Source organism: Falco rusticolus, chromosome 6 (genome assembly GCF_015220075.1).
Source record: "Falco rusticolus isolate bFalRus1 chromosome 6, bFalRus1.pri, whole genome shotgun sequence".
NCBI lineage: Eukaryota > Metazoa > Chordata > Aves > Falconiformes > Falconidae > Falco > Falco rusticolus.
The window spans coordinates 62,978,492-62,991,905 of record NC_051192.1 but is presented as its reverse complement, the minus strand read 5'-3'; the positions used below and the strand labels follow the sequence as shown (position 1 = coordinate 62,991,905).

The following is a 13,414-nucleotide window of genomic DNA, read 5'->3' as shown; positions in this document are numbered from 1 at the left end:
GGGAAATCGTGCTCCTCACCTGCTCATCCCCTCCTGAGTCCAAGGAAGAAAATAATGTAACCTTGGAAACTTCCACCAAATTCACTGCAGATCAGAACATTTATTACCTTTCTGTCCAACAGCAGCCTTCCACTTCCTCAGAGCCGCTGATCACTAGCTTACACCACTCAGCCAACCAACATCACATTGTTTTATTGGACTTTTAAGTAAGCAGCACCACTAGTAAGCGGAGTTTTACTGCCTCTTGTGCAACAAGCCAAGGTTGCCAACCTGAACTCTAGATTGGTATAGCTCCTGAATATTTTTTTTTTTTTTAACGTTACACTCAATACCATCATTCACCCCAAAATACGTGCCTCTAAAGACCAAGCCGCACCTGTTCAGGGCAAGGCAATCACTTTGCTTTTTTTTGAGAGGGGGCAGGTGGGGAGAATTAACCACCCACATATGTACACACATGCTTGTGTACACTGGCAGCGAGGCAGCTGCAGAAACAAAGATGACCCTCACAGCCCTCTCGGTCCTGCACCAGACCCACGAGCGGTGATGGACAGGTGACACGGCTGCCTTCTCATGCAGCAGAAGCCATGGAGCAGTGGCTCCCAGGCTTCTTCCACCTGGCTGCCCCTCCCCTGGCATTAAGCAACACAGGAAGGGCAGTGCAGCTGCAATTTCTTGATTTCTGTTTACAACCCACAGGTTGAGAGAACCTGCAACCAATTACCACGTGTTTCAGGTTATAGGCAAAGGCAAGTTTCCATCACTTGTTTTTGTGTTGTGGGTTTTTCCCCCCATTCTGTGCCCAGTTGTTGCATGCCTGACAGCGCCTTCATCATTAGCTTGCCACATGCTGCAGAGCTGGTTCACTATAGCCACACAGTACGCAACTACCTAAAACTCCTCAAAGCATCCTTTTTCTTGAAGAAGCCCATTATAACTCATTGCTCCTGGTCTGACACCTGCCCTCATCCAGAACCGCTTGGGAGGAGGGTAGGGACAGGCAGGGAAAATTAATTGTGACAAAAAAACCCCTCATTAAACTGTCTAGTCCTGAATTTTTTCAATTAAACCTGAGATTCTTTCAACACACTCAGCTAGAGCAGACTCCTCGATTGAAGTGAACGTGGATACACAGGACACTAAACATTGGTTCATGATACAGAGGAAGCGTGTGGTATGTGGGCCATGAAGCAAGAGAGGTGTGGTACCACTGCTGCTCTGCTCGAGGACCTACTGACACGGGGACTTACCAAGCACAAGATCTGCCCGAGGGGCACAACCCCAGCTGTGAAACACTACTCCTTCTGCCCCTTTCCACCTCTGCCTGAAACCAGCCCAGAACCAGGGGAAGGTCATGCCAAAGAGCAAGACGCAGCTGTCACTGCAGCCAAGACAAAATGTCTCAGTTTCACAGCAAGAGAACTGAGAAGTCTGCCAAAGAAATCAATTTTATTTTATTTGGTAGGCAAGAACTTCAGAAGTCCTGCTTCACCTCAAGGCACACACAAACACCCTTCTGGAAATGCCTCACAGGGACACAGGAAGGGTAGTAAGAACAAGACCTACAGAGCGCTGAAGATGAGTAAGATGATTCTGTTAAACTAACGCATGAAACACAGGACACTCCTAGTTCCTGTAACCCTGAAACAAGAATGCACTTGTTCGCATTTCCTCTTAACCTTCCTAAATTTGTTTGCTTTTGATTTTACTTGCAACATAAGTAAAGACTCTAGGCATAAATCTGTGAACTGATTCAGGGACAGACAGATGCGGAAAAAAATACATTGGTAACACTTAAAATTTTTTCAGTACAATTTTCATACTGTGAAAATGAATTCACGATCATGGCTTACTGAAAATAAAAGATGAAATGTCATTATTTTAAACAAAATACAGAACTGTACAGGGGCCAACTGTACAGCAGTCTGTGGATGGAAGCCACAGCAAGCATATACTCGACTACTTTTTGTTCAAGTTTAATAATCTTTCTGGCATTCCTTCCTCATTATCTTCACTATGGTCCAAGAATCATTTCCCAGGGGCTTCAACAGCACCAAGCTGACTCAGGTTTTCCTAAACCACTTTCCCGTGGTTCCTTCCCTCCCAACCCCTCCTAGATTTCTGCATTCCTCTCTTTTTGGAGAAGGACACCCTAATTTCATCCTGATAGTCCAAATATTTATTTATTTGTGATGACCAGCCTTCACTTCATTGCAACTTCTCTCCTGGATGGGGACTTCCCCAGAACATACACATCCCAGGTCTGGAACAGAAACGGGGAAGGAATATCGGTGACAAAGACAATACCGCAAAGCTCTCAAGAAGAAATCCACAGCAGGGACTCTCGCCCTGCCCCCAACTTTGAACTCATCAACCGTTTCCTCCTTTCATCTCACTTCAAGGCTAAAACCCTACTGCCACTAGACTTCACAATTTAGCACAGGAAAGTATCTTTTGGATAAATTATGGTCGGTACCCATTGCAGCAGGCCACCCCAGCAGCAGCACAGAGCTCAAAAATGTGCTGGGCAACAGCTTAGCTCACTGAGTGGAGGCCACTACGTATACTTCAAAAGAAGAGGTTTCTCTCCAAGTGCTCAACTACCAGTTCAAATACCAATGGCATCCTTCTCCAACCAGCTCAGCTTTCATAACCAGAACAGTAAATTCCCATGATCTCATGCCCAATCTATTGCCTAGAAAGCAACAAGTCAATGTGGCAAGTCAGCCATTTCATAAGCATTTTTTTGCACTGCATTATTTATAGAAAGGTAAGCTTATCTAGAAGCATGATGTTTTAACCCAGAAGATACAATATTTTTTAAAAACTCTTCACAATTATCCCACGATAGAAAATATCTCTACTTAAAACACAAGATCCAACAATACTTAAAAAAATATTACTTTCAGGATTTAAAAATGGCCACAAGAGTACCAGAGAGGTTTGCAGGAATGCCTGCAGTTATTTCTCCAACCATCCCAAAGGGAATAAAAGCAGAAATAGATCTCCTGTCAAAAGGCACTGGGATGGGATGACAAGCCTACAGAGAGTAGTCCTACAATAAGCACAGCAAACACACTTGGTGAGGATTTTGCAGTGTGACTGTTAAATCATTGGCGTCTCCCAGACTGAAAAAAGGGCTCTAGCCTGTGTGGCACTTGTTAACTACAACCCATGTACTGATCTCCAGCCGATTTCCAATGTTTATCAAACACCTACCAAAAGCTTGTGAGCAGCTAACTAATAAGAGTTTTTCTGGTTCAGCGGGGGAGCGCCTGAATGGTTGAAGGTCTCTGTATTCACTATTGTTACTATTTCTGGTTGTATTCTCCAAATTATGCTGCTCTTCACATATTAAAATATTTTAACTAAAGTAACCAAATATAGTCACTTCAAATATAATTCACAGCCTCAGTCTGAATTTGGACCAGGAAACACAGACTGGAGTCTTTCCAACCTTAACCATATGAGCTAAAGCAGGTCTCCATCACCCTAAATAAAACAGCTGCCCTCGTGTTTGTGGTAACAGCCGGTTACTGGCTGCGATATAGTGGGATCGTCTGACAGAAGCACCATTCCAGGGAGTGCTAAGGTAGAAGGCAAATACATTCATATCTCAACTGAGCACTCAGATGGTCTTCACCAGCCAGGAGGTGATGCAGTCATGCCTAAATGTGTATGTGTACCTTCTCTTAACAGTTTACACTGCTTTTAGGAGACTGTTGATGAAGAGGATGTGTTGAGAAGTTCCATCTGTGGGAACGCTGTTCCCCAACAGCTCATTACACGTGCTGTTACATCTTTCTCTGGTGCATCTGGTACAGAGCCATTGCCAAAGACAGAAAAAGTGAACTGAAACATTTATCCCACGTGAAACAGCCCATGCTTTTAACAGTTTAGATTAATCATTTACTTGTTTCCACCAAAGAGTGGCTGCTGGTTTGCTCATTCGGTATATGTGAACAGAAGAACCTGTGTGAGAAACAGGTTCAAAGTAAGAACCAAATGTACGTCAGCCTGCTTATAAACGGTAACAGGATAAAGGTTTACACTCTGTTTAAACACATTTCTAGACAAACCTGTTAGTAAGAACAGCCAGCCACGTCAGCATTGCTGAGTGTTTTAAAAGGCATGTTTTTGACTTGATCCCAACTGCACCAAACTTGCTAAACCATGTGAGAAAACAAGGTGCCTGAATTCAGTTAGTCACCAGTACAGCACAGACAAAGCCTCGGGGTACAGATACACAGACCTCACACTGGGAGGCAAGGTAGGCTGCTGATTTACTGTCTACCAGCTACTCCATGGTATACTTTCCCTGCAGTTACACAGGGTAAACTACTCTCTACTCACCACACGTTCAGAGGCACCAGCAATGGAAACCATGGAAAAGCTAACAGCTTACAAAACCCCCTTTAGCTCACCTCAGGAAAAACTTGTTTATATAGCTGAACCCTTCCTACTACTCCAAAGTTTTTTGCTTACAGTAAGACACACATCTGTTTCTGGACAGTGTATTTCCTTAAGGGTGCAAATTGTTTAGCAGAAGCTGTACAGGTAATTAAACTGCTCTTTCTAGTGGTTTTCAATACAGCTGAATACCCCCAATGTTTCCTACATGTTACCCCACACACTTGCAACCTTGCAAATTTTCTTCTTCACTAAACACATCTTAAATGGGGATCACTGAGAACAAAATTTATTGTTGGATCTACTTGATTCAGTAACTCAGTCTATCCTATTAGTGAAAGCAGAAAGCACATTCTGAAGAAAAAAAAAAAAAAAAGAATGCAACATCCTGCTCAAATACTGACATTACAAAAAATAAGGAAGGCCACTGAATGAACATCTTCATATTCAAAGTAAAACAAGGGCAATACAGCTTTTTCACCTTAAACCTGAACAGCATCATAAGACTCGATGCTTAAAAAAAACCCTAAAAAACCCAACCCAAACCAAAAATCACATGCTTCCATATATCCTGCAGAAAGAAGAGCCAAGTCACAGGATGTAGTGTTCTCTGGAAACAGATCATTTGTCTGGCTCTCCAAAAACTGTCAGCCTTAATACTCTGCTTAGGTACCACACCACAAAATCCTGCTGTGGCACAAAGTAAGTTTGAGTGCAGCTGACTCCAGGTGAAGACTAATTACTGCCTGGACTACACTTGTGAGACCAATCCCTTCTCCCCATCTGACTGCATCTCTTCTTGTGGATACGACTTCAGATTCGCTCAGACATGACCTTCCAAAATTCAAGGCACATCACAGGTACTGAGGGGGGAAGGACTTTCATGATTTCAGTAACAATCTGAAAAAGTGAGAAAGGAAACCAAGGAATGCAAGGGATACCATGTTCTCATTCAGCACCTCAGTAATTATGGATCAACATTGAGTGGGTGGCAGCTGTAGGTGCCTCCCTGCATAAAAGAGCCCCCTTCCCTTCCTACCCCCCACTCCATATACCTACACATGTTAAAAATGCAAGTATCAAGGAAGGGAAAAAATACAAATAATGCACACATCCTAAGAGCAGCACAGGAAAACAGGGATGGATATTGTGAAGAGATGCAGGACACAAGTGACATAAACATGGGCAGTACAGTCACATACATCGGTAAGAACAAAAGACATCGGGAAGACCATCAGAACCATTGAGAATGTTGCAGGATATCCCCAACATAAGCAGGTTTCAGTGTGGCATATGGACTCTGTAGAACAGGACAGCAGGATATACTGCTCTTTGTTAAAGAAACTTGCCTCTCCTTTAACCTTTTATTACACACAACAAAGGACCTCCCTCGATCAGTCTGGGAAACAGGCAAACTCAGAGTCCTGTGATTTATAAAAAAGTTGGGGAAAAATAAACTATCTGTTTATAACAGAAGTTAGACATAAACTTCTATTTCAAAGATAAATCTCTACTGTCTACTAAACACACAATTAAATCCTGGTGTAACATTAAGAGAACTCTGCACTGAAGAGCTGGCTGGCTGTGCTTCCTCACTTGGCCCTTCCAGACAGAGCAGAAAGCTATGCTGGGGCTTCTGCACACACACACAAAAATTCCAGAGCAGCAGAAGCATGAAGCTGAGATGAGTCACTGCTGCTATCAGCACGAACAGCAGCAGTGAAGCTGTCAGTTTTTACAGTGGGGGGGAACGGAAAATAAAACCACCCCAAATCTTAAATGCAAACAAGAATTTTACTTTCTGGCTGCTTAGAGGACAGACCATATTGGCACTACTGAAAACCATACTCGCTGAGCACTTGATTACGTTCCCATTACAAAAATCTTGCAATAGTTAAGGGTAACTCTTAATAATTAGTCTAATCTAGTGTTGATGTTCTTCCCTTTGTTGACTTTGAGTACTTCTCAGGAATTACACTTTTATCACTTTTTTTTTCAGTTGGCAATGGAAACATTGACTGATTCACACAAACAAAAGAAAACAAACCCAACAAAACTACTTTAAAACCTTGGTATTAAGTACTTCCACAGAATAGATATTAGCAATCCACAACCCCAAAATCACACTGACAATTTGAATTCAGTAAGGCTGCGACTACATGAAACATTTGCTGTTTATATGGAGACACAGTGTAAGAAGACTATCACCTACCCTGTAATACCACCTATAGAAACACTGCATCTACAAATTCCTGCAATGATTTCAAAACAATCCCACCACATCCTGGGCAGGTAGCACATGCTGCAGCATACTGTTATTAGGCTGTGTGTTCTTGGAATCTCCTCCTTGGCCTGGCGAGCTACACACCAAACCTCCAGCTTGCAGAGTCAGACTGCAAAACTAGCTCAACCCAAAACAGTTGTCTCCCTTCAAAGGATATTAAAATGGGATAAGAAACAGTAACAAAAATGGCAGACTATGGCAGGGAAACGAGACATCTGGCCCTTACCTGGGTTTTGCCTTAGTCTCCAACACACTTCAATCCAGAAGGATAAAGTTTAATCTTGCATAAGGATTCTGTCACCAATTATCTCACTGCATGCTCTTGACACCGAGCTAAACTTCCAGCCCCTTAAACTCTTTGGCAGCCATTTACATTCCTAGCCTCACAGACTTCCTGCATTTTGTCACACGTGTGAAGCAGAATTCAAAACTGACTGCAAATGACGTTAAGCTGCCCTCTGTATCACTTGGGTCCCCCAATTTATTCACCAACACCACATTTGTTTTTTCCACTTAACAACTTGTAAATTCTATTTTTTTCAAGTGCATTACGTAAGTCTGTTTAAAATGGGTCATTATTTCAGCTCATTTTGTGTTCTGCATTATTTGAGCACTGTGGAGAAAAAACAATTCAGGCCCAGGTTAGCTGCCTCAGATTTTATTAGTGCAATACAGCAGGTAGAAAAAGACCACCAGCGAGTGATTCAAAGAATATCATCCATCCAGGAAGGAACAGCTATCTTACTTCTTTCAGTTCCCTGCCTAGCTTGTGATTAAAAAAAAAAATCTCATTCAAAACAGATTAAGTAAGACACATTTTACATACAGACTCTACTCTGGGCAATCCTGGATGCATGCTGCTTAGTTGCTACAGACTACTAATACCACTGTGTTGTAAAACAGATTCAAGCAGTTCTTTAGACACATTCAGAGATACGTTCAACAGCACTGAAACTCAGTATTTGCAGTGTTACTCTTCTCAAGTACATTAGACCCTGTTATCATCCAGATATGTCTGAGCTCCAAGACAAACAGCATTAATATTTAATAGTTATAAAAGGTTATCTTCAGAGATAAACAAGAGGGATAAAATTTTTAAAAGCATTGACATTATTTTTTCAGAGGCAAAACTATAATAACAGTCATTGTATTGACTAGTAGAGTTACACTTCTCCCAGAAATTAATTCCTGCTGCCAACATTATTAAAAAGAGCTTCCAGATCATCTAAAGGCAAACTGAGGTGGACACCATCCTACCTTCATCCCTCACCTTGAGCACAATGACTACCACCCCCCAACACACAGGGCAGGTACTTGGACAATCATGCTGTAAGGTAGTCCAGGGAGCGGACACCACAAACAGAAAACACCCGAAAGCAGACACACTACACCTTATGGAAAAAAAGCAATCAGCTTCTAGGCAGCTTAGCTCCACGAATGTGCTCGCAGGAATGGGGAAGGGATCAGAAAGCTGAGGCCAGGATTGTGGCAGTCCCGATTTAGATCTGTTTAGCCTGCTGGAGCACCACACCCTAAGATTACTTCAGCTCAAAAATGCTGGGAAACGACCCGCGTCTTTTATCTCCTTATTCTACTCCTTGTCAAATTCTGTTTCTCACTGTATAATCATTTTTTTCCTTCCTGAAAAACTGAACTTACAGAGAAACAAGCAAGAAAGTTCTTAATAGAAATCACAAAATGGTAATCCTTGAAACTTCCTTAGATACTGCTCGCCAGAAATCTGATTTCAGTTCACGAAACAAAAGCTGTGGTTAAACAGAGCTCTCAAAATAGCAAAGTTGAAGTTATCAGAAGGAAAAGATAATATTTCAGAAAACCAAGCTGTGTGTAAGATGAAGACAACAGAACTCCAGCAAAGTATGAACCTAAAACCACAGTAAAGTAGGCAAAGATCTTTTGAAGAGCAGCTTGTAAAAGGCATAAAGCTAATACTTGAAATGGCTTTTTCTGTATCAAAAGAAACCACTCAGCTAAATAATCAAAGGGACTTTTAAAACAAGTAAGCTGTAAGTACAGCTCCAAGAACAAATGCTTAAGGCCAGTACCAAAACATAAAAGAATAGCTGACATGAGCATTTACTGCAGAGACCAAAAAAATCCCCAAAAGCTTGCCTTGATAGGATGATTCTAAAGACCTACCTCCAAGACTCAAGAAAAGGGGCTTTATAACAAGGAGGGGAAAAAAAAAAAAAAGGCAATAAGTCAACAGGACATAAATGTATAAACCCAAGAGTTATAAAGATTTGAAAAAATTAACCTGGTCAACTACTAATCATGGTATGCAAGTACAGTGCCACTGGTCTTGCTGGAGGTGGCCTGAAAAGTGGTAAGTACAAGACCAATTTCCACTCCAGGTATCACCTAGAGGCCTAATCAACAAATACACTCAGTGCCCCTACCTGAAAAACAGGTAATAATAACAAAGTGTGAATTACTAGACCTGTGGCTGCCCCATATATATTAGTGTTTTGAAAGACTGAAGTGTGTGGATAAACGTAACACAATTAATGGAGCACACCTGGATTTTTCAAGCTCCCTCATGAAATGCTTTTATATATTTACTGAACAACAGAACAAAACGTTTGATGACATTCAGTGTGTGAACATGTGAAATAACATGAGGAAAATAAAACCTCCATGTTATCTATGCAACAAAGTACTTCAGCATAGTTACTGCCACTCACAAAATAAAAAATAAAAAAAATTAAAAGAAAAGAGATCTCGGAGTAACTATTAAACAACAAAAAAAGGCCACAAAATAGTCAGAAAGAAAACAAACCCGAAAGCATTCAATCACTATAAAACCATGGTACCTTTGCATCACAAATACTGCTTTGCAGTCCTGGTCACACATCTCAAATAAGTAAGAATAAAAATCCGATACAAATAGAAAGTATACAGACAAAAGTAATAAAGATCAATAAAGTAATTTTTCCCTCGATACTAAGAATTATTATATAGACCATGATTTTCCCACTGGGGAAGAAAAATATTAAATAGGAGACAAATTACATAGGTCTGTAAGTCACTAAAGGTGTGAAATTAATAATTCTTCCATATTGACCATTTCTGACAATAGAAATGGTCAAAGTTTAGAAACAGAAGAAAGGACTTCTTCCTCTACGCAGTATTCCGTAAAATTGAAGAGCTCATAGTCCAGGCATGGTGCTACAGAGGCCAAGAATACAAAAGCTGTTAGATAAAGGAGCTATGATTTGTGTAACCTTTAGAAGGCATAAAAATCTGATGGCCCAAGACACAATCTCTGTATGAGGAGCTCCCTGGCCTGCCTGATGTTGAAAGGACACGCTATGTTTGTTCTGTCTCTGTTACGCTTCCAGGAGCATCCACAAATGAACCCCATCCTTCCCAGCTTCCTGCAGTCACCAGCTGCTGAGATCTGCACAGAACCACAGGCCCACCTCAGGTGTGGGAGAGGAGGGCAGAGGCACAGCCATCAGGATGTCTGCTGAGAGATCTAAGCAAGCAAAGGGAACAAGCACTCGCCACCGGCCACTCCAACTGGAGACAGGACATCTGACTGGGTAAGACACAACCACTGCCTCTCGCAAGAGCTCAACTGCCATTTCAGCGATAAGCTTTTGCTTACCAAACATAACTTTGCAACTTCTTCATTCTGAAGTAAAAGTTTAGGTGCAAAACTAAGTGTAGGGAAGTTAAATAAAGCAACGGTTCTCCGGGTTAAGCTTTTCTAGAAGCCACGTTCAGCTCCAATAGCTTCAGGCTCTCTCTGCACTGGTGCCTCTCCACCCAGGACTGTGATGAAGCCACTTGTACGATTATCCTGCCTCAATTCAACATAAACTCTTGGGAGAAAAGCTCGTTAGCAGACCTCAATGTGAAGATAAAGTGGTCACATCACACACGGCCCCCGCAGAGAGCAACGACCGCGAACCCCAACGCCGCCTTCAGCTGAGGGGGGGGGCCCGGGCGCCCCCCACGCCCACCCCGCAGGCCGGCAGGGGCGCAGCCGCGGCCTTGCCCGCCGCCGAGGGCCGCCCCCCAGCAGGGCGCACGGCCAGGCCGCAGAGCCCCTTCCTCCCCATCGCCTCACGGCACCGGCCCTGCCCCACCGCCCACCCCCCTCTCCCGCACCGCTGACCCCCGGCAGGGTGGCCGCGCCCCCGCCGCGCGGCGGTGACGTCTCCCCCACCGCTACCCCTGGCCTGCTGCGCCCCTCTCCCCCCGGTTTCCCCCACCCCTCAGCGGTCTCTCCCTCAGCCCACCGCTCCTTTCGGTAGCGGGGAGCCCCTGTCCTCCCCCCGCCTCTCAGCAGCGGTCTCTCCACATCCCACGTACCCCATCGCCACCCCTCGGCAGAGGCGCCCCCCCCGCCCCGCGGCAGTGGTCTCTCCCTCACACCCTCTGCCGCGGCTGCCGTGGTCTCGCCCTGCCCCTTACCGTAGCGCTGCCGGCGCGGCGGGCGCCCCAGCGCCTCCAGCCCACCCGGCCCCCACAGCAACACCAGGGCAGGGACCAGCCACAGTCGGAGCCTCATGGTCCGGGCGCGGCTCCCTCCCGCACCGTCCGCCCGCTACGTTCGCTCACATCCGGTCGGGGGCGCTTCGCCCTCCGCCCGCCCGCGGCCCCTCGCGCCGTGCCGGGCCCGCCGCCCTCCTGGGCCCGCACCCGGAAGCGCGGCGGCCGCCCGCGGAGCATTGTGGGTGCAGGCGGGGCCGCCATCTTCAGGCGGCGGGGGCGGGCGCTGAAGGGAGGCGAGGCCCGGCCCGGGGCCTGGCGGTGGCGGGGCCGCAGAGGGGGCAGCCCGCCCTCGGTGCGGCGTGGGAGGCGTCACCGCGGCTGCTCTCTCTCTCCGGGGCCGGAGGGCGTGAGGCGCTGGTTGCCCCGTCCCGCCACCCAGGGGCACTCGCTTTCCTGGGGCATCCTCGCCGCGGCGCCCTCACTGCTGTGCCCGAGGGCGAGTGGGCCTCCCGTCTGCCTCCCGGGAAGGAGGGCAGGGAGGGGGCGCCGTGTTTCTGCAGGCCCCTTTGGGGTGAGCTGGGGATGCAGGCCTGCGCGGGGCGGGGAGGGGACGACTCCAGCGCTCCCGCATCTTCTCACATGCACAGTGATGTCTCTTACAGTTGCGTGTGCAGCTCGCAGGAGACAGGTTTTTCTCACTTCGTGCAGGTGACTTTACTAGGCAACTTTACTTGGATTTGTGTGGCTCTTAGCACGACTGAGGATTGTGGCACTTGATATAAATAATGACTCCGTGAGTCAACTGTTCCCAAACAGCACACCTTACTTCAATAAAAACACAGGGAAAACATACTTGAGTTACAGCTGCACTGTAGCGTGCCAGTTTTCTGGAATTGGCTTGATCTCTTAACCTATTTGCAGATGCCTCTAGCAAAGATGATGGCAAGTAATGCAGTCAGCAAAAATGGAGAAAAATTGACAGAGTCACCCATCCTGCTTTTTGCCGCACTGCTCATTAGTTACCCTGAAATAATGAAATAGCTATAGCATGAATAAAATTACTCAATTTTTTATAAGAACATAAGGACTGACACGGTGCTTAAACCAAGAGTGTACATATGTCTTCCCGTTTCTTGTATCCAAGGTTGGGAAGATTATAAGAGGCCAAACTGCTGGTGAAGCTTCCAGTGGGTCTGCTTTGAATTTCCAACAGTTTACATCTACTGACTCTAAATCAGAAGCCTTGGCTTGTTCCTTAGCAGCTCACAATGTATCTCCTCTAGATGTGCATCCACTTGACCCTCTACTGCTTGTAAACTTGTAGCATCCATGACATCCTGTGACTGGGAGATCCACAACGTTAATTCTATGTATGAAGAATCACTTTGCTTTCAACCAGGCATTTCATGACACCATTTGATGACCCCTGCTTCTTGCTTTGGAAAGGACAGTAAACAATTTTTTCTCTGTGTCACTCATCACTTTATAACCTCCATGAAATCCCCTTTCAGTCTGGCAAGGTTTCTCTTGCAGACTGACAAATTCAAGTGAAATTTAGTTCTTCTTTCAATGGAAAGTATTTGCTGCTATTCTATGAACTTTACCATTTCTACCATTCCTGTTTGTGGTAGTGGGACTGGAACTGCATACAGTGTCCAAGACAGGGGCACACAGTGATTTTATAAAGTGGCATAACATCATTCCCTGTCTAGTTCCCAATATTGTTCATAAATATTTATAATGTTTGATGTGCTGTTGACCCCCACTGAGGTGACATTGTCTTAAAAGTAACATTAAATTTCCAAGATCTCACTCCTGAGGTGTAATGGTCAGTTCAGACACTGTTATTCTACGTGTAATGCAGAATTGTGTTTTTCCCACGTGCATTATTTTGCATCTGTGTGTATTCACAATCATCGTTTTGCTGCTGGTCACTGAAGGCTCAATTCAGCTGCCCATGTGTAGGCGTCTAGTGCTATTTCAGATGCCAGAGGGTGTCTTACCGAGGCTCCAGAAGAGCATGGGTCTCCATTATGTCCTATGCCAGAGCCATTAAGATGTCTCTCACATCATAGAGCATGAGTATGGATAATTGAGCCCCAAGTATTGCAAGGTCTTTCTGCAGTTCTTCTCAGCCACACCTTTTCTTTCCTTCCATGAATAACACAATATCATCAGCAAGCTTTGTCTCACCACTCCTCACCTCCTTATTCAAATTATTTATGAATAAGCACAGACATGTGAAGGTGCATTAGT

The 13,414-nt window shown here is 44.9% G+C and overlaps 1 protein-coding gene across 4 annotated transcripts in view; it reads right to left on the bottom strand.

The window, feature by feature from the left end:
• The window catches only part of ADAM17 (ADAM metallopeptidase domain 17), a 36,463-nt gene extending 25,080 nt beyond the window's left edge, over nucleotides 1-11,383 (bottom strand). For 2 of the 4 annotated variants that reach the window (XM_037391323.1, XM_037391322.1), the window contains exon 1: nucleotides 11,138-11,383. In XM_037391323.1, the coding sequence (XP_037247220.1) occupies nucleotides 11,138-11,234 (97 nt within the window). In that variant the 5' untranslated portion in view covers nucleotides 11,235-11,383. Of the gene's footprint in view, nucleotides 1-107; nucleotides 198-10,325; nucleotides 10,348-11,137 lie in introns of those variants that run through there. The other 2 variants (XM_037391324.1, XM_037391325.1) reach the window with 2 other exon arrangements.
• Between the last annotated feature and the right edge of the window lie 2,031 nt (nucleotides 11,384-13,414).